General features: G+C 45.6%; 1 protein-coding gene across 1 annotated transcript in view; it reads right to left on the minus strand.

The window, feature by feature from the left end:
• Positions 1 to 845: 845 nt before the first annotated feature.
• Positions 846 to 21,052, minus strand: part of KCNK3 (potassium two pore domain channel subfamily K member 3) — a 60,499-nt gene continuing 40,292 nt past the window's right edge. The window contains exon 2 of the mRNA XM_027850323.1: positions 846 to 3,750. Within this exon, the coding sequence (XP_027706124.1) occupies positions 2,873 to 3,750 (878 nt within the window). The 3' untranslated portion in view covers positions 846 to 2,872. The remainder of the gene's footprint in view (positions 3,751 to 21,052) is intronic.

Consider the following 21,052-nt stretch of genomic DNA (forward strand, 5'->3'; position numbering starts at 1 on the left):
CTCCACACATCTGCTGTGCTGCTGGGGAGTAGTGGCAGCTTTCAAGGACCTGTGGGACAGGGCATCTCACAGGATGTATTATGCCCAGGATGGACACAGCCAGTCCTACAGACTTATAAATGAGACAAAGGGAGAGGCAGGAGTACTCGGGAGGGAAGGGCATCTCCCTGTATAGCTCTCAGACACCCAATCCTTTCCTCACCATTTATTATTGCTTCTTCTACAGGCATGTGGATAGCCAGCCTGGTAACAGTCACTGTGCACAGAGACACTGACCCTCTGTGCTGTGGAACGGGACAAAAGCTTTATCTTTCTCCTAAGCAAGGACCAGAGGGGCTCATGTGGACCACCTTCAACTTCCTAATGCTTTCTTCCTGCCTCCCTCCACACCTGGAGGCAACTGTCGGTACTAGATTGGGTTGAGGATTGTGGTCTCACGTTTGCCTCTTTTCCTTTCCCTGGGGCTCTGGTGCAGGCTACGGTAGTAAGCAGAGCAGTAGCCTCTTCCAACACATATAGTCAAAAACTTGAAAAAAACAAATCCTCAGTCTCTGACCACGGCCATCCCTACCGTATGTGCAGCCTGGGCCAAATCCCACCCAACATTTCCCTAGAGGTGAATGCTGGTGACAGTGCATACCCAGGCCGGAGGCCTTGATCATTGGAGCCAAGAGCTGCAACATCAGGAGTAGTGGTGGAGAGAGAGGCTATCATACAACCAAAAGGGAGAAAAAGATGCAGAAGGGAAGCACGCAGCCTGAGGGTGTCTGCAGAAGAAAGGGAAGAACAAAGCCTCACTGCCAGGCAGGCAGCCAGATTTATCCCAACTGCCCTGGGGAGGGGGGAGGGGGGAGGGGGGAGGGTCAGCAGCAGGCATGTGGTTACGTACCGCTTGGATCTGAGTGCCTTGGGTCATTGCTGGCACCAGCAGACTGCTCCATCTCTGTCTCCTCCTACCTGCTGGTGCCCTGAGTCACCACATAGCTCTGCTGTCATTCACTGAGATTTGTTCTATTCTAAGGTAAGGTACTGATTGGGATGACTACGTCGGAAAAAGCCTGCAGTATCTGGAGGCAGCAGGGAGGCCAGCCATGCTGGGGAGGTGTGCACCCCCTCCCTGTTTGGCAGCTCTTCTCTCTGTTTTGAGCTTGAACAGTTTTTCCTCCCCTGTCACTGGACAGACGGGCATCTATTCTGTACCTAAGGGAGCAGATGTGTCCACCTAGGCAAAGGCAGAGCCAAACTTTGCCTGCCAAAGGCTACGTCAACTGATTGATGAATCTGTCTCCTTTTCAGGTCCACTGCTATCTTTCCTGTGGTCCTAGATCTCTGATTCCCAGAATCAAGAAATCTCCTGACTTGGTCCCACGTCCCTGCTCAGAAGCTGCCACAGCCTTCTCGGCTACGTTGATTAGATGAGGAATTGCAGTGGGAAGTAGCCAGGAAAGGATAAAGGACTCAGTCCCAGGAAAGAGGGCCAAGGTGGACTCCACTCTCATTTTTCTGTTCTTCTCTGCTCTCCCCTTTCCCCTGTTTCCTTGATCGCAGATTTGGAGATCTTTCAGCCATGCTGCCTCAAGAATAGTTGGAAGACACTAAGGTCACCTCACTGAGGGCTCCCCCATCCACAATCAGCTTCAGATGTGGATGTCCCAAGAGTCCCGTGCCTACAGAGGTGCTACGACCTGGGGAAGTACTGTGTCCAGTAGCTGCCTGCTCTTCGAAGGTTAGCAGTGGTCAGGTCCCAGGGCCCCAAAACTGAATCACCTCTTTGGGGTTTTGCTCCAAAATTGGTGACATGGGGATATAGGAGGTATATGTAGGAGAGTGAGCAAAGAGATTTAGGAGAAATGGTTGGCTGAGTCAGCAAGGGACAGGCAATGTATGGGTTTTGAGAAGGTATTGAAATGGGGATCACTACCCATTCCCACCTCCAAGGAAACACACTAACCCATTCCACTATGAGAAATGGGACTGAGTTTTTCACTCAAAAACCCCAGCTTGGGTCTCAGACATAAGCACTGGAAGACATTCCCTTCGATCACTCTCTTTTCTGCCTCCTCTCTGCTGTACGTTCCTTCTTTGCAAAGCCATGCAAAAACAATATGAAGCAAGGCCTGGGGTGGGGAGATTGTGAGGTGTAACTCAGAGCAGGAGAGAGGTGACAGGGGAGCTGGGCAAACTGGGGAGTCTGGGGGGTGCAGCAAAAAGTCACTGGCCCCAGAACAGGAGGGAAGGAAGGACTTCACAGATAGGACAACTGTAGGACATTAATGCTGAGAGGTATAAATAGAGATGCAAACAAACACTTAACACAGAGAAGTCCCATTCCAAGGGGGTGGTAGTGAGAGAGGGGTGGGTGGATGGGCCTCTGAGAACAGCTGAGCCTCAAGGGCCAGGCCCCCAGCTCCTCAAATTTCCAAGGCTATCAGAGGTTTCCTCTTTGGACCCCTTCTGGTTCCCATCCCCCACCAAGTTTCACATTTCTTGGAATTTTTCAGAGCATGGAGAGAGTATAGAAAGGTCTCGGATGCAAGAAGCCCCTAGGCATAGGCCCTAGGCCCTGGGCAGGCTGGTGGGGCAGGCACAGTCGGAGGTCTTAGGACAAGCCTAGATTCCCCCTACTCCGACACTGACCAATGGTGGGTGAGCAAACCTCTAGGCCAATGCCTGCCGATCCACCCAGACTGGGTACATAAATCCTATGGCCTTTCTGCCCACATTGAGACATGGAGCTTATTTCTTTAATGGATGATTTGAAGCAAACCTTTGTGGGTCTATCTTTTCCTACTGCTCCCTTACCCTCCCTCCCCCCTTTCAAGGCTTGTGTGAGTGGGTTGGCTCCTTAGCCTGACCCACAACCAGCCCCCAGTCACACTGAGCTGCGGCGTTTCATGAGGCCACGGAATGTGGACAGGCTGTGCAGACCAGTGGAGACGGAACTGATGGCCGAACGCTGGGCCGTGCAGAGGCAACGGTGAGAAGGAGTGTCGACATAGCGGCCACCCCCGGGGGATGACTGGCTCTGCTCCACACAGGTGTCAGAAGTGGACAGGTCCCGGGGGATGATCATGGGGATGGAATATTGTAGCTTCTCCCGACTCTTGTACCACAGGCAGGAGCACATGGACTGGAAATGAAGCACCTCAGCATAGACATTGCGGAAGCCTCCGCTCCCCGCGATGGTGGAGGACGCAGTGTCTGTGGTGTGGATGCTGCCTCCTGCCTGCCCGTTGCGGGTCAGTAGGGCCCGGTGCTCGGCGTCCCGCTTCTCATCTTCCGCATTCATCGTCATGAAGCGTAGGACCACGAGGTTGAGGAAGGCGCCAATGACTGTCAGCCCCGTGAGGATGTACACGAAACTGAAGGCTACGTACTGGGGCTGAGTCTGCAGAGCCTGGTCCTTCTGCAGGGCCACATAGTCCCCAAAACCAATGGTGGTCAGGGTGATGAAGCAGTAATAATACGCCTGGAAGAAAGTCCAGTGCTCATAGTAGGAGAAGGCGGCTGCTCCGATACATAGGGTGCTGATGCAGGAGAAAAAGCCAATGATGACCATGTTGGCCATGGAGACGTCCGACCGCCGCATCCCCAGCCCCTTCTTGGCCCTATGCAGCAAATACTTCACGAAGGTGTTGATGCGTTCACCCAGGCTCTGGAACATAACCAGCGTGAGGGGGATGCCCAGCAGGGCGTAGAACATACAGAACACCTTCCCACCATCTGTGCTGGGGGCTGCGTGACCATAGCCTATAAGAAAAGAAAGGACAGACTGTGGTTCCTTCCTGTCTCCCTCGAGTCCTCCACTTTGCCCACCTTGAGCTGCCTGCTCCCCACCTGCACAGGGGAGGGAAATGGCTTGTGGACGGATGAAAGGAACAGAGAGAGGGAGGGGACAGTTTTATTCTATCTAGTGCATTTTGTGGTTGTGGTCTATTGAAATAAAAAGAGGGAAACTGAGGCATGGAGAAGCTCCTGAAGGATTTTCCTTACTAGGATCTTCAATCTAAAAGGGACTTCAGAGGCTACTTAATCCAACTCCCTCATTTTATAGGTGAGGATGCTGCCAGGGAGATTCATAGGGTAATAGATTTGGAGCTGGAAGGGACATTTGAGGACATTTAATTCAACTACTTCATTCTACCGATGAGGAAACTGAGGCTCTAGAGAGAGGAAATGACCCTCCCCAGGTCACATAGTATCAGAGTCAAGATTTGAGCTCAGTTCCTCTGCCTCAAATCACTTACTCTGTCTGCTTACCACTCATCTTTCTAACACTTAGAAGGAAGGTCCATTTGGCGAGTCCCTAAAAAAATTTAACAAACGATACCTCAGGAAAAGGTTCAGTGAGGTTGGAAAGGGACCTCAGATTTTCTGAGAAATGGGGAGAGGAGATTCGTGCTGCTGGAACTGTCTTCCTATAGTCTAGGGAATTCTCTCCCCGCCTCTTCCCCCATTAATAGCCTCTTCCTCCTACTTTGGGAGCCTGGTTCCAGCTTCTGTTCCCAGATGGGAGGTGACCATAGACTTTAGTCCTGGGGCAGGATCCCAGACTCTCACAAGATATTCTAGGTTCTGTAGGAAGCAACTGGCTCCCCCTCCATCCCTAGCATTAAAGGCAGACACCTCAGGAGGATTGGCTTGGACAACCGTAGCTGGGAGGACAGCCAATCACCAATAGTATTAATCAAGAATTCTGGGGGCAGCTAGGTGGTGCAGTGGATAGAACACTGGTCCTGAAGTCAGGAGGACCTGAGTTCAAATCCGGCCTCAGACCAAACACTTGACACTTATTAGCTATGTGACCCTGGGCAAGTCACTTAACCCCAATTGCCCCCCCCAAAAAAGAAAAAAAATTCTGCCTGACTCACGGGAAGTTTGGGTCTCTCTTCCAGGCTACTTCTTCCCAAGCCTTCCTTGATTTCATGCTGTTTTTTAAGCCTGATCTTTGGTGTTTTAAGCCTCAATAAGAAGAAATTAAAATGCTAAAAATATCACCACATCAAAGAAGCCTTCTCTGATCAGCTGAATTGAAGGGTCTCCTTGCACATTGCTGAGACCCCTCCTATTCTACCCTGCTTTCTATTATACTCTGCAGCTAGCTGACATAGTGACTAGAGCACAGAAACTAGAGTCAGGAGTTCAAATCCTGCTCCAGACATTTATTAGTAGTTCGACCCTGGCCAGGTCACTTAAACCCTCTCAAACTCAGTTTCCTCATATGTAAAATAGGGATAATCATAGCACCTATCTCTCAGAGTTGTGAGGCTCAAATGAGATAACATGTAAAGTGTTTTACAAATTTTAAAGGCCTATCCAGAGTGTTTCAAGACTTTTGGAACACCCTGTTTAAATGTTCATTACTACTGCTGCTGCTGCTGCTGCTGCTGCTACTATTATACTTATCTACCCTGCTAGAACTTGAGCTCCAGGAGATCAGCATGATTCTCTCCTCACCCTCTCATCTCTTCCTAGCACAGATAGCTGATGGGCCTTGTCCAATCGGCAAATTGTGCGGAGAGAACGAGGTGTAGTCCTTCTCCACTGGCCTTCCCCCAAAGGCATCCGAATCACAGTTAACATTTTCCCTAGTGCTGACCACAAAGCCTTACACGTAGTAGGTACTTAATAAGTATTTCAATCAGTCAATCAACAAACATTTATCAAATGCTTACTGAGTGCTAGTATACAAAAGGCAAAGGTGAAACATGCCCTGCCCTCGAGGGGCTTCTACCTTCTGAATAAATGCATGATACTGCTAGGTCCCTAATCTCCGAGCTGGAAAGGGATCCTGAGGCTATCCATTTCACTTTCAGATAGTCTTGTTCCAGGAAGGGGCTTCCCCCTCCCCACCCTTTATACGGGCCTAAAATTCACCTCTCGGAAGATCTATTCATTGTTTCTAGTTCAGCCTTCTGGCACTAAGCCAAAGTGTCTGTCTGGTTCCACATGAAAGCCTTGAAGGCAGCTATTCAGCTAACCCTAAATGAAAGAGCACGTGCCAGAGATCACAGATTTAGAACTGGCACCTTAGAGGCCATCTAAGCCTACCCCCTCATTTTGTAGATGAAGAAACTGAGGCACAGAGAGTGCTGGTGTTTTGACCAAGGTCACACAGGTTGGAAAGTGAAAGAGGAAGGATTTGAATCTGCTTTCCCTGACCCCAAATTCAGTGTTCTTTTCCATCAGTGTACCACACTGCCAGAACCTTCTGTTCTCATGGCTAACCATCCACAGACCCTCATCAGGCATGATCTCTAGCCCTCTTAACTCTTTCACAGTCCTCATTCGAACACACTCCCATGGATCTCTGGCCTCCCTAAAGTGAGGCCCCTAACTGTGACAGCCTCTTGACTTGGGGCCAGCCTGGCTTCTCTGAATCTGGCATCCTCTTGAATCTTAAATACCACAGGGAGCCGGAGAGTGGTCACACCTGGGTGTTGGAGGCCCAAGGCAGTTGTGAAAAGCCTATTTCAACCATCCTGGACAGTTAGTGAAACAGGCGGCTGCTGTAGCCTCTGTTCCCTAGGTCTAGTCAAATCCAGGAAAAGTTCAGTGTCTCAGCTCTCCTTGTCTGTCTCACCTACAGCAGGGGAGTGTGAGAACATGTTGTGCCTACCAGCTCTGTGCCCTTTCAGCCAAATTACAGTTCACCTTGACAGCTGGGCTGAACAAGACAGAAACTAAATGGCTTGTTCCTGCCCTTGGCCCTGGCCTTCTCCTTTGTTCTGGGCACCAGCACTGGGAGGGTTACGCATGTTCCTAGAGCTGACAGCTAGCAATTCTGGTGTCTGAGGAGAATTCAACTGGAGGAAGAAAGAAGACCCCAGACCTCAAGACACAAGGCCCTACTGGGGGAAAGACCCCAGGATAACACTCAAGGATGCAAAAACAGAGAACAATATCTCTGGGAGGTAGGTGCTATTATTATCACTCCCTTTTTATAATTGAGGAAACTGAGGCAGACAAAAGTTAAGTGACTTGCCCAAGGTCATATAGCTCGCAAGTATTTGAGGCCAGATTTGAACTCAGATTTTCGTGACTCTACAATCTATCCACTGAACTACCTAGCTGCCTCTAGGTAGAAGGAACATCTTCAATAGGAGTTCCTAACTCAATAAAATTGCAGATCTAAGAAATTCTTGCTAAAAAGAAAACTCACTTGCTTCTATCTGCTAAAGGACTGCAAGTGTCATCATTGCCTTCTAATTTCATAATTCTAATTTCATTAAACAAAGCCCTGGTTATCCCTCCATAGTTCTGGCTCTGCATTCTCATCATGCTGTGAAGAACCTATCTTCTTTTTATTTAAAAATCCGTGTTCTATCTAAATGTGTTTTAAAAAGTTAAATTCTGGTATTGTCTGAACTCGTACAGCACTTACAAGCGCTCGCTGGTGCTACTTTGTACTGTTAGTCATCTGCTTATGTGTTTGGGCTCCCCAACTGGATGATTCCTGGGCAGTCCCAAGCTGCCTTGAGGCTTACAGGCCAAAGAGAGCTGGACAGCAACCAGACCCAGTAGTTATGAATGCTAACTAGCTTACAATACTCCACATACACTTAATTTTCACAACACCCTCCCGAGGTAGGTAATACAAATATTATTATCCCTGTTTTATAGATGAGACTGAAGCTAAACAGTCAAACGAATAGCCTGAAATTAATTAGTGGCAGAGCTAGACAGGAATCCAGGTCTCATGCTCTTTCTACTACAGCAGACTGTTTCTCAATACTTTTTGTGATGTAGGAAGTTCCAGACCCACCATTTTCCCTCCAGAGGCTAGTACAGTGAGAATAAAAGAGAAAGAGATGCAATAGCCATCTTTAGGCTCATTTGAGAAATTAAACTCTACCACTGAGACCAAGACATAGGTGAGCTAAAACAAAACCTATGGAGTGGGCCAAGCTTGGAGCCAAAGCTGTGTCCTGGGAGCCTGCTGAGAGGCCGTGGGGGGGAAACCCATACAGAGCAAGGTCCAGGCACTGGCTGACCTCCCACACCTGATAACCCTGGTATAGACATGACTGACAGCTACTAGGCCTTGTTGGCCTCTACAGCTTACCTGGGCTGCAGTATGCCACAGTTCGTGATATTTTGGGCTGGTTTCCTCTAGAAAGGGGATTGAGGAATTCTCCCCTTGGTCAGCAAGTCTGCAACCATCTAACTGAGGTTGGCAAGGGTGAGAGTAAAGGTTGTAGGGGAAGAGATCCCTAGACAGGAAGAATTTCTGAAGGACTCTGTCTAGATTCTCTGTCTGTCTCTTTCTCTCTGATGTTTAATTCTAGCTGTTTTATTCAGAAGGTCTCTGTGGCTTACCACTTACTGAACATGTGGTTTCTTTCTTTTTTTATATATAATATTCTAGATTCTCTTTTATGAAACCAGAAGAAAATCCATTGGTGAGGAAAAGAGGTACCATTCATAAGAAGCAAGTAAACTTTTCTATTACTCCTTGGATTTTAACCCAAATCTTTGACCCTTGTATAGGGAGTCTAAGTGGGCACATGGAGGCCTCTTCTGGAAGATCCTGGTCATTCATTCAGCACTATTGTTTCAACAAACATCCATTAAGCTCCTACTGTGTATGGAGTATTTTCTAGGTGCTAGGAGAGATACAAAGTTTTGACGAAACAGGATTATTGACCTCATGAGGCTTACAGTCCAGTGTGCGTGTGTATGAGTGTGTGTGTGTGTGTGTGTGTGTGTGTGTGTTTGTACGAGTGCGTAAGAGAGAGAGAGATAGGGGCTAGGGGGAGGAGTCAGACATATATATATATGTGTGAGAGAGCAGGACTCTTGAAAGGGCAAAGAGTGTCCTACTCACAATAGGAGTTATTATAAGCTGTGAGCAGGAAAGTAAAGTTTTCTCCTGCTACAGAGAAATCAAAGACCAGATGGAACTTGCTTGCAAGAGTTCTTTGATGGAAATCTGTTCTGAAGCATAAGAGAGCTCCGACTAAGGCTGAAGAAGATTTATTTCTGAGCAAGAAGAGTAAAGGGGAGTTAGAGCTTCTCAAGTCTATAAACAAGCAGCAGTCATTGCTAGTTGAATATTCAAGAGAAAGATACCCAATTGTGTCTAACTCATTTGTTTTTCTTTAAGTATTTAAAATTGTGAATCCTGTTTTAAAAATAGCCTTATTTAATATCTATACTACAGTTCTTTGCAGAACCTCCTAGAAGAGATCTATAACTATTCAAAAGAATTTGGTTGAAACATCTACTAGGGGAGGAGGGAGGGAGAAAGGAAAGGTAACAAACATTTATTAAGTGCTTACTATATACCAGGCCCTGTGCCCTGTGCATTTTCCAAATATTATCTCATTTGATCCTTGCAACAACCCTGAGAAATAGGTGCTATTATTATCCCCATTTTAGGGTGAGGAAACTAAGGCAGACAGAGGTTAAGAGATCACTTGCTCAGGGTCACACAGTAAGTGTCTGAGGCTGGATTTGAACTGAGGTCTTCCTGACTCCAGGCCAGTGCTCTGTGCATTGCATCACCATCTAAATTCTGCCATGAAGCAAGAGGGGCAATCTATAGGGTAGTCCATCTATCGAGGACAGACAGTGCAAATAGATGGTGGATTGGACCCAAAACGAGAAAAGAGGAAAGGAATGGTTTGGTTTACTTTCAGGAAATGGCACAACTCCTTTCACTATCTGAAACTTCTTCCACAAATAAAGGTCCATATTTTTAATATCAATATTCTGCTGGCATCATTCTATGGCTGAAAGTCAAAAATGCTCTAAAGAATTAACAATGTGTATCATAGAGGACAAAGGAAAGGTGAATGGTGGGGTGGATATGAGCAGTCTGCAATATATAATCAACAAGGACCTTCAAAAAGGACCAGAAATGAAAAGATATCACCACAGAAATAGATGATAGGAAAAGAATATGGGATTGAGGGATAACAGGTAGGCAGCCAATGTGCTCCACTGATATTCTTGAACTGTCAGGAGAAATCAAGGAATGACCCCCAACACACTGGGTGAGCCTCCTGTGTCTAACTTATGGGACACATGGACCAGGGCCGAACAAGATGGGCAGGCATGAATGGGTTGCAATCTGTATCATTGGAGCGAATACCCAAATCAAGGAGATTACAGCTCTATTAGAGCCCTTTGAGTACTACTGTACTTTAATAGTTATGCTGTGTTGATTCAGTATTTTCTATCTGGAAAAAAAAAAAACATCATCACAAGACATTGTCTCAGTCTTAGTTAACCACATCTTTGATGTTTGGACCTATTTTTTGTTGTTGTTCAGCCATTTTTCAGTCATATCCAACTCTTTGTGACCCCATTTAGGGTTTTCTTGGCAAAGATACTGGAATGGTTTGCCATTTCCTTCTCCAGCTCATTTTACAGATGAGGAAACGGAGGCCAATAGGATTAAGTGATTTGCTCAGGGTCACACAGGTAGTAAGTGTCTGAGGCCAGAGTTGAACTCAGGAAGATGAGTCTTCCTAACTCCAGGCCCAGCACTCTATCCACTGTGCCACCTGGTTGCCCCCCCCCCCCGATTCTATCTAGAAACTAATGTCCCAGTAGTGGCAGCTTATCCAAATTTCAGGTGTAGCACCTAAGTTTCAATAAATTCCTATGGCTACTAGCCCAATTTTGTAAAGTGACAGTAAAGTCCTACCTGTAAGGCCTTTTTCATCTTTTCCAGGGCTAATTCAACTCTAGGAAGCTGGTTCTGTTTCTTATTAACTTTGTTTCTCCAGCTATTTCATCCCACATGTAGACATATTATTTCTTTGCTCTTAGAGTAGAAGAATTTTAAGGATATTTTTAACCCTAAGATCATGATTCAGAGACCCTAATTCATAGGATTTAGAGTTGAATAGGACCTTAAAAAGACCCTATCATTTCACAGAGAACACTGAAGCATGGAAAAGCTATGAGATATGTGCCTAAGATTGAACAGGTAAAATGGAAGAGAGCTGGGATCTGAGCCTAAGGCTTCTCATGCCAAATCCAGTATATTTCCCATTATATCACAGTACAATCCTGTGGTTCCTATGGCCCCTAACCCCAGCATCAGTCAGCTAGAAGAGCAGTGTCCCCTTTCCTAGGGAAGGTTTATTAAGTAATGTCCATTTAGATTATCAGCTTGTCTACTTTTCAGCATCTTGTATCTCAGGCTGGTCAGAAATTGGCAAGATGGATGAAATAAACAGGACATACTCACCAGTAAGACGACATAGTCTATTAACAGAGGAAGGAGGTTTTTTGCCCTTGTCCTTGAATGTTAGATAATCAAAGTGTGTCCTTAAACATCCAATGCTGGCACCCAAGGACAACAAGATGACATGTTTTCCTTTCTGTTTACTGTACCCCAGCTTAATAGTCCTTCCTTTTACAAGAATTATCTCTCTCCTCTGCTAACCCAGTACAAACTGCTGCTGCCTTTATCCCTGCCTCCCATTCTCCCGTTGGTGTTTATTTCCCCATATGCCATATTAATCCTGCTATCGACATTCTTAGTACTATTTCCCTTTGCCACCACCATCATCATGCAATTCAATTGAACAAACAGTTATTAAGCACTTCCTATGTACCAGACACTGTGCTAAGTGCTTCTAATAGAGACAAAAATAATAATAGTCTCTGGGGAGATACAAGATGTACACAGATTAGCTAATGCACAGTCATTTGAAGAAAAAAATATTAACAAGTGGGTAGGATCAGGGAAGCCTTTGTGTGGGAGGAGGCACCTGTGTTGAGGATTTTCGACTTCAAAGGAAGTTAGGTATTCTAAGAGGAGGAGGTGAGGAAGGAGTGAATTTCAGGCTGTAGAGGTGGGAGATGGAATATAAAATTCAGGCAACAGCTAGTATGCCAATTTGGCTGAAATGTAGTATGTGAAGGGGAGTAATGTTTAAGAAGTCTGGAAAGGTAAATCAGAGCCACAATGGGGAAGGTTTTTTCTTAGAGGCAAGAGGGAGCCTCTAAAAACTTTTGAGCAAAGGAGTGACAAGATGCCTTATTAAGATTATCTTGACAGTCATGTGGAGTATAGATTGGGGTGGGGGGGAGAAAAGAAATAAGAAAAACCACCAGGAGACCATTGCAGTAATCCAGGTGAGAGTTGATGAAGGACTGAACTAGGGAAGTGATTGTGAAAGTGGAGAAAGGGGGGAAAAATGCAAGAGATGTTGTGAAGGCAGACTATACAACAATTGACAACTGATGGGATACAGGATGAGAGAGAAAGGGAAGAGTCAGGGATGACTCAGAGTGTGCAAACTCTGGTCAATGATAGCGCTCCCTCATTCTATAAGGAAATTTGCGGGAAGGGCAAGTTAGGGGCAGAAGACAATTTAGAACTATTTTGGACATGCTGAATTTGAAGTGACTAAGGACATTGAGGGGAACCTGTCCATCAGGATGATGATGACAGATAACAGGACAGGAGTTCAGGAGATATATTAGTAGAGAGGTCTATATTTATATATAGTTCAATAAATTTGTCATCTATATAGAGCCATCCATATAGAGGTGATAATTAAACCCATGGGAGATAATGAGATTACCAAGAGAGCATGGAGACCCAGGACAGAACCCAGGATAGAGTTGTGAGGGGACATTCATGTTTAGGGGAAAGGAAATGAATGATGATTCAACAGAGTGAATAAGGAGAGATCATATAGGTAGGAGGAGAATTGAGAGAGGGCAGTGCTATGGAATCAGGAAGGACAGAATATTTCTGAAGAGGAGGTGGTCTGTAGAATCCAAAGCTGCAGAAAGGTCAAGAAGGATATAGAAGGTGAAAAGACCATTGGTTTATCAGCTAAGAGATCACTGGTAATCTTTTAGAAAGTGGTTTCAGGAAAGGAGTGACATCAGAAACCAGTCTGAAAAGAATAGAGAAATGAGTGGGTGGTGAGAAAATAGTAGGCAGTGAGGGCAGACAATTTTCAGAATTTGGCAGTAAAAGGGAGAAGAGACACTGGATAGTAGCTGGAGTTCTCAGTTTTTTTTATTGTGATCTGGAGGGGTGACATACAGGGTTGAAATGAATCTCAAAGAGAAGATATTGCTAAGTAATGCTCTCAGAGGATGGGTCTGGAAATGGCAGTGAGAAATAGGAAGCATGTTTCCTTTTCCTCCTCCAATGTGTTGTATTAGAGAAGTACCTGGTATGGTACTGCTGGTATGGTACAGTGTGACCAAGGATGTAGTGTCTTCCAGAGGGAGCCAGATTTGCATGAATACAATAAGGTGGAAAGAGTGTGAAAAGAGGAGATTGAGGATGAGGGAAGTTTCTTAGTAATAAATAAGAGATTTCAGAGGGTACAGTGGAAGAAGATAGGGACAGGAGGTGTGGGTATAGTTAAAGTGGAGGGAGATGAGAAATTAGAGAGATGGTGGCAGTGGAGAGAAGATAGTTTTTGTTTTGGCAGAAACAGTTATGTTTTCAATTATTTATCAGTGTAGGATTACAAAACACTTTATATACATTATTCCATTTAATTCTCACTACAGCCTGTGAGGGCAGCTAGGTGGCACAGTAGATGGAACACTAGGCTTGGAATCAGAAAGACTAATTTTCATGAATTCAAATCCAGCCTTAGATACGCACTAGCTGTGTGACCCTAGGAAAATGACTTGGTCCTATTTGCCTTAATTTCCTCATCTGTAAAATGATCTGCAGAAGGAAAGGGCAAACCACTCCAGTATTTTTATCAAGAAAACCCCAAATGGGGTCACAGAGAGTTGGACATGACTGAAAAATGACTCATGGAAGGTCACACATTTATAAATAGGAGTGCTGGACCTCAAACCCATGTCTTCAGACTCTATGTCCAGTGCTCTTTTCCCCTTCCCCATGCTGCCTCCAAAGACTTTCTGTCTGCTCCTCTTACTGCTGCCCACAGTGCCCCTCACCCCTGGCCCTCACCCTCTGAGCCCATTCTGTAATTAACTTACCTTCAGTCCAACACTTGCCCTTGTTCTCTTTACCCATCCTTCCCTTCCTTTTGGCAGAACCTCTCTGTGTGTGTTAAGCCCAGACCTTGGCCCTGAGCCACTCTCTGGAGAAAATAACAGCTCTGCTGTCACTGCCTCTGGGATGACAAACGGGAAAGAGCCAAAACATCTGCCGACTCCAGGGTACCTAATCTCTCAGAGGTGAACACATGGAGGGTGTGAGGGGGTGCCCCAAGTAGATACAGTGGGAGCTGGAGAGTTCAGCCTTGTTAGCTAGCACTGCCACAGACTCCCCAGCTTTTGCTGAGGAGGTCTTGGCAAAAACCTCAGTTTCCCTCCAAGTGTATATTGAAAGGTTGTACCAACTTTGCTGACAGTATGCATAGGGCAAGAGAGATATGTAGCATTAATGACCAATAATCATCCCTGGTATTTGCACATTTCTTTTTCATTCAGAAAGTACTTCCACAAACCATTCTCTTTTCTGATAGTCACAATAGCCTTGTAAGCCAGGGAAATACTATTATCCTAATTTTATAGCTGAGGAAACAAGTTCAGAAGTTAATTGATTTGCCCAAAGTCACACAGCTGGCCAGTGATAAATAAGCTAGGACCCAGGTCTTCTTCTGACCCTTAGACTAGTGCTCTTCGAATTGCATCATGCTTCATGTAGCAAGGAGAAGTCCCTCTGATCCACTCCCAGAGCTTTTATCAAATGCCATGACTCTTGGTTGCTAAACATTCCAAGAAACAAGTTTTCAAACACAGGCATCACCAGACAAGAAACTGAGTCCTCAAAGTGGGACATTCTTTCCATTCAGGACCATAAATTGGGGCAGTGGCTGGGCATGAATCACAGGATCGTTCCCTTCAGCTACCTAACTATGTCTATTTCCAGCCCTGGGCCTCCTTCACTTAGAGACCACTGTCTTCCTCCTCCCTTAGGCAAGACAGAAAGAAGCAGTGGTGGCTGGATACAAAGCTCCCCCTCCTCCCCCGGGACATTCCACCAGCTGCCGGGCCTGGGATCTGGGTCAGGGTCAGAGTTCTACATTCCCTCCTTCTTGGGCCCTTGCGTATCACTTGGGGAGAATCTGAGGGAGGGCCATGAGGAGCTGCTGACGTCCATTTGCTGCTTAGAATGACTCTAGCCGGAGCTGAGTGGCTCCCGTGGGGACTCAGGAACTTCTGGGAAGTCACTGGGAATACGACAAATCCCACTCCACTGCCAGCAGGCCAGACGCCTCCCTGGTCTCCCGTCACAAAGAACTGGGATTTATGAGCTCGAGTCAAGTGAAGGGTGCTCATGGTCTTTGCTTGAGGAGCAGCTCCCAGGACATTCCACCAGATGCTTGGGTCAGGGATCACTCAGGGATCAGTGACCTCTCCCCAGCCCCTAGTCCTTCCTCCCTTCCAGCCTGCTCCAACATTCCACTGGGTGAAAAGCCCAGGGGGACTCTAACAAATCCTCCATGAGAGCTGATCTCTGGAGTACATTCTCTATAGATTTCCCCATCCTAAATCTTCATTTTTCACTCCAAGCTCCAGGAAATGATTCCCTGCTGCCTGGTTTGTCTAGCCTTCTGTTCCTTGACCTTGATACTCATTTTTGCTTCTTATGGATAGCTCACATGTTTACAGTGGTTTTGGTAGGTAGCACAAGATTTTTGTCCCCAATTTACAGATGAAGGAACTGAGGTTCAGAAAAAATAATGTGAATTATCCACATTCACACATTAAGTGGTAGAATTGGGGCTTGATCCCATATCTCCCGACTGTAGGTCCAGACTTTTCTTCTTTTGCACTCCAGGCCTATGAGTAATACACTTATTTCTGTAGTGGTTTATTTACAACCTTGTGAGGTCAGTCCTATTAGCCTCTTTTTACAAAAGAAAAAATTGAGGTTCAAAAAAAGTTAAGTAATTTTTTTCCTAGGTCAATTAGGAGAGCTAGTAATCTAAGTTCAAAGCTTTTTTTTTCAATTGTTTCACTCTAACTCATAGACCTAGAGCTGAAAGGGACCCCAGAGGACAACTAGTTCAACCCCCTCCTTTTACAAATGATTTGCTCAAGGTCATCCAGGTAGGAAGTTTTTAGAAGGGGATTTGAACCTACAGTCCCACACTGCAACTGTGTCTATAGCTGGGTCTCTGGACTGCCTTTCACAGACATCACCCATGATGTCATTGGTCTTCTTAAAAAACATCCCCTTTGAAAGAACCACCACCACCACCAGCAATAACAATAACAACAATTCCAGGATTTATTTAAAGACCTGGTTATCTTGGCCTGACTACCATTTACTACCTTGAATACATCATTTTGATCTCTCTGGGATTCAGTTTCTTCACATGTATGTAAATAGTTGCCTACCTCCAAGGATTTGTGAGGACTAAGTGAGAACTTTAAATGCTAACAAAATATAAGGAATTGATGTTAGACAACAAAAATGGGCAGGTTACTTATGCCTTCTGAGCCTCATTTTCTTCATCTGCAAAACAAAGACGATATTAAAGTGAAGAGGCAAGATGGTACATTGGAAAGAGCGCTATATTTGGGGTCCAAAGTCCTGGGTTCAAATTCCTGGCTCTATCACTTACTACCTGTGTGACCTTGGGTAAAATACTTAACTTCTCTGGCCCAATGTATCCCAATCTTTAAAAAAGGGAAGGAATTGGTAATTTGTAAGGTCTCTCTCATTTCTAAATCTATGATCCTAAGCCAACTGCAGCCCCATTCTGTCACAAGTATAAGGTACAGAGAAAGCTACTAGCTATTGCTGTCTTCCATGAGGTAAAGATATATATGGGGGAGACTTGGAAGATGGGCTGAAGATGGGGAAGAGTCAACTTGGAGAAAAAATAGAACTAGACTAGGTTTGAGAGGAGTCTGGCCCCACAGAGGGCAGAACTTGGAAATTAGAGAGGCACATTTCAACTCAGTGAAAGCAAAACTTTCTAACAAAGTTGTCCAAAATTGGAATGGGAAGGTTAAGGTTATAAGCTCCTTGAGGGCAGGGCCTGTCTTTTGCCTCTTCTTGTATCCCTGGTGCTTAAAATAGGGCCTGGAACTTAGTAGGCACTTAATAAATGTTGATTGATTGATTGATTGATAGGGGGTCCCATCCTGCCCCCCTCACTGGAGGTCAAGCAGAGACTGGATGATTGAGCATCCTGGTTGACACAAGTAACTCCAGGATAATCATATCTGACATCTATCTACCTTTTTAAGGTTGCCACCATCCAGATGTTGACCATACAGTGAAGGGATTTCTCTTCAGGTGAGGGTTAAGAGGCTGGACTGAGAGCTCTAAGATTTCTTTCAGTTCTTAATTTGTTGATTCTGATTCTTTGACCCTCTCTCCCCTTCTGAGAAACACCTCTCTCAGTACTGGGCAGCTAGGTGGTGCCATGATGAGTGTTAGACCTGAAGTCAGAAAGACCTGAGTTCAAATTCTGCCCCTTCCCCCCCCCACAGCCCCCCGTCTGTAAAATAATAGCACCCACCTCTTAGGTTGTTGTGGAGATAAAATGGGATATTTGTAAAATGCTTTGCAAAGCTAAGAAGTGCTATATAAGCACTAACTGTTATTATTTAGTATTGTGTATTGTAACCACTTAACTGTAAGACAAATTTATAAAATGTAAATGTGCACTTTAGATATGCTAATGTTTGTGATCAAATCAGTTCAAAAAACAGTTGTTAAGAAGTGGAGAGGGATTAGCAGCTACCTGAAAGGCCAGACGCCAGCTGGCTTTTGTGGACTGGGATGTGGGGTGTGAGACGTGATTGAGTGAAATGGAACCTGATTAGAGTAAGTTAGGAAGGGGTGGGAGAAGTGGGCACAAGGATGAGGCTGAATTGTTCTAGCTTTTGAGTCTTCAGGGACAGCTGGAAGGAGGTCACCAACTGGCCAGAGGGTGAGAAAAGACTTGTCACTGAGGGAAATGTATGATAATAATAATTAGCAATTACGTAGTGCCTTAAAGGATGCTGTTGTTGGATCACTTTTCAGTCTTGTCTGACTCTTTGTGACCTCATTTGGAGTGTTCTTGGGCAAAGATACAGGAGTTGGTTTGCCATTTCCTTCTCCAGCTCATTTTACAGAACAGGAAACTGAGGCAAATAGGGTTTGTCCAGGGTCACACAGTTAGTTAAGTGTTTGAGTAAGATTTGAATTCAGGAAGAGAAGTCTTCCTGACCACCGGTACTGCACCACTTAGATGACCGCTGTAAGGCTTACGTGCAGCTTTACAAACATCTCTTTTTATTCTGATAACAACTTTGGGAGGTAGGCAGTAATATTATTCTCATTTTACAGAGGAAGAAACTGAGACCAGACAGAGAATAAGTGACTTGTCCAGGGTCACACAGCTAGTAAGTGGCAAGAGCTGTATTTGAACTCAGGTCCTCCTGACTCTTGTTCCAGTGGTCTATCCACTTGCCACTTACCTGCCTAATTTCAAAAAAGAAAATCTGAAATTTATTATAGGAGATAGGAAGTTCTCAGGAAGAAAGAAGCTGGTTGTGGGAGACAAGAGTGTAGTTGAATGAGAAGCAGATTTGAAATCAGAAGACCTGGTTTTGAGTCCTTATTCTGACATTAACTGTGAGTCATTCAATTTCCTGAGTCTCAATTTTCTTATCTATAAGATGAGGATAACTGTATTTGCCATTGGAAGAGCTACATGAAAATGTTATGATAACTTCCATTTATACAGGTGTGGAAACACAGGTGAAGGTAGGGAATGAAGCTTGAGGAGATTATAAATGCTCCCTCAGGGCATTAAGCCAGGACTGAGGGCACTGACATGCCCCCCTCCCTGCCAGGCCCACATAAAGTAACAAAATAGCTCTGCACACTAGGTGGTTGACTGCCTCCATCTTGTCCAGGCAGACCCGCATGAGTGGCGGTGTGGTGTAGGGCACAGACCACTTAACTTGGCCTCGATATTATTGTTGTTCAGTTATTTCAGTCGTGTCCAACTCTGTGACCCCATTTGGATCTTCTTGGCAAAGATACAATTGTGGCTTGTCATTTCCTTCTCCAGATCATTTTATAGATGAGGAAACTGAGGCAAAAAGAGTGAAGTGACTTGCCCAGGGTCACACAGCTAGTAAATGTCTGAGGCTAGATTTGAACTCACGAAGATGAGTCTTTTTGACTCCAGTCTTGACACTCTAGCCACTGTGTTCTAAATCCATAGCTAACCCTTAATAGCTATGTAGCCAAACAAAAGGCAAGTCAATGACCTTTTAGAGTCACTTCTGTAAAATAAGGGTGACAATATCTATGATTTGACAGAGTTCTTGTGAGGCTCAGATGGGACTGCAAGCCTCAAAGCATTGTAAAACCACCAGTATTGTTATATGCACAAGACAACTGGGACTAGAAGACCTGCCTTGTCATCTTACTTGTGACATGTACTAGATGTGAGATCCTTAACAAGTTTGCCTTCTCTCCCTTACCCCCACTGTCTTAAGACCATAAATTACAGAGCAATCACCATCTGTACTATTGAAGGGAACCCCCATACTGGGAGTTCCATTCACAAATGAAATCATCTATCTGGACCAAAAGACCCCATTTATATGAAGACAGGGCTCTTTTGAGAAGTAAAAGAGGAAAGACTTCCAAGAAGTTCTTTCCAAAGAAAGAACTTCCAAGGACATAGCCTTTGGAAGAGAATTCCTTGAGTCCTAAGCTGGTAGCTATGGTTTTCCCTCCATGGTGAATTAGTCATCAATCAGTAAATAGCACTAAGTGCCTATAATGTGCCAGGTACCAGGGGATATGGTAACCGAGCAGCTTTTTTGTTTGGGACGTGCTGCAGGACCGTTCTGTCATTCTTTGTGCCTCCAGAGCTAAGCCCCTAGACCATATGCTTAGCTCGACTCCCCGAAGTTATACCACTGCCTACATTCTTTCCCTGTGATCCCACCCCCTTGGCTTTTGACCCCTTCCCTCCCATTCCCTGGGAAACCTTGGGCTAGTGATTGTTCTGGCTAGAAGAAAGGCCCAAGAGAACCAAAGCCTGATATTTCTTCCCCACCCCAGCCTCTGGGATTGACTGCTCAAAACCAGAGACTTTCCCCTCCTCCTCCCTTTCCCACTTAACACAGTACCCCTTTCTCTGGCCTCTTCTTTCCTCTTTACAATCTCATCTTTTATCATCCTCAGCACCACTCTCTGTCACACTGCCTGTTCCCCCCTCCTTCCTCCCTTGCCCCTTTTCATTATTTGATCTCTCCTGTGTCTCACAGGTGTCCTGAGTCCCAGGCTTCCAGGGCCTTAGGGTGTAGGCCAGCCCTTCCCCCCATCACCCACCCTCTGTAAGCCCATGTGGGGCTGTAGAGGGAGGGTGAGGGGATGGTGCTGGTGTCATGGAAAATCCCTCCAGCAGCCAAGGTCAGTGTTTGCAGACATAGCCTGGCCCTGGGCCAGGCCCAGCCTCTCTCCACCCAGCTCCTTCCAAGCCCTTTCTTTCTGCTGAGCTCAGAAAACCTCCCATTGGTCTGGGATTCACAATTTGCGCTTGAGTCCTCAGAGCAATTCACAAGGCCTGCCCCGCTTTGCCCAGGGAACGATGGGAAGGGATCTGAGAGCATGAAAATCAAACTCCAAACCTGGAGATAGGCTTAGCCCACTTCTTTGCAGGGGAGGAAACTGAGGCCTAGAAAGATGTTACTTGAGGTCACCTAGGCTGAGTTGAGATGAGAGCTCAGTCCAGCTTTCTTTCCAATAGACCAGTCCTGCTGTCTGGCTTTCCTGGTTTCAAATAAGATTCCAGCCTTCTAACTGGCTTCTCTGGCAAATCATCCAGGCCCTGACATAGCCTGTGACTGATCAACCCAGCTAGGTATTATCATCTACAATTCTATCAGCAGTGGGCAGCTGCCTTCAATGCTCTTTGACTTTTGTGCCTGTAGTACTGCACTGAGATGACCTCTTATCTACTCCATATATCCTGTACGGTGCTAGTTAGTTATATGTTGTCTCCAGGGTTATTATGTAGGTTCGTTGAGGGAAAGACAGCTTTTGGCCTTCCTTTTTAGCCCTAACTCATACACACACACACACACACACACACACACACACACACACACA

The sequence above is a fragment of the Vombatus ursinus genome, unplaced genomic scaffold (genome assembly GCF_900497805.2).
Source record: "Vombatus ursinus unplaced genomic scaffold, bare-nosed wombat genome assembly UNPS02009062.1, whole genome shotgun sequence".
NCBI lineage: Eukaryota > Metazoa > Chordata > Mammalia > Diprotodontia > Vombatidae > Vombatus > Vombatus ursinus.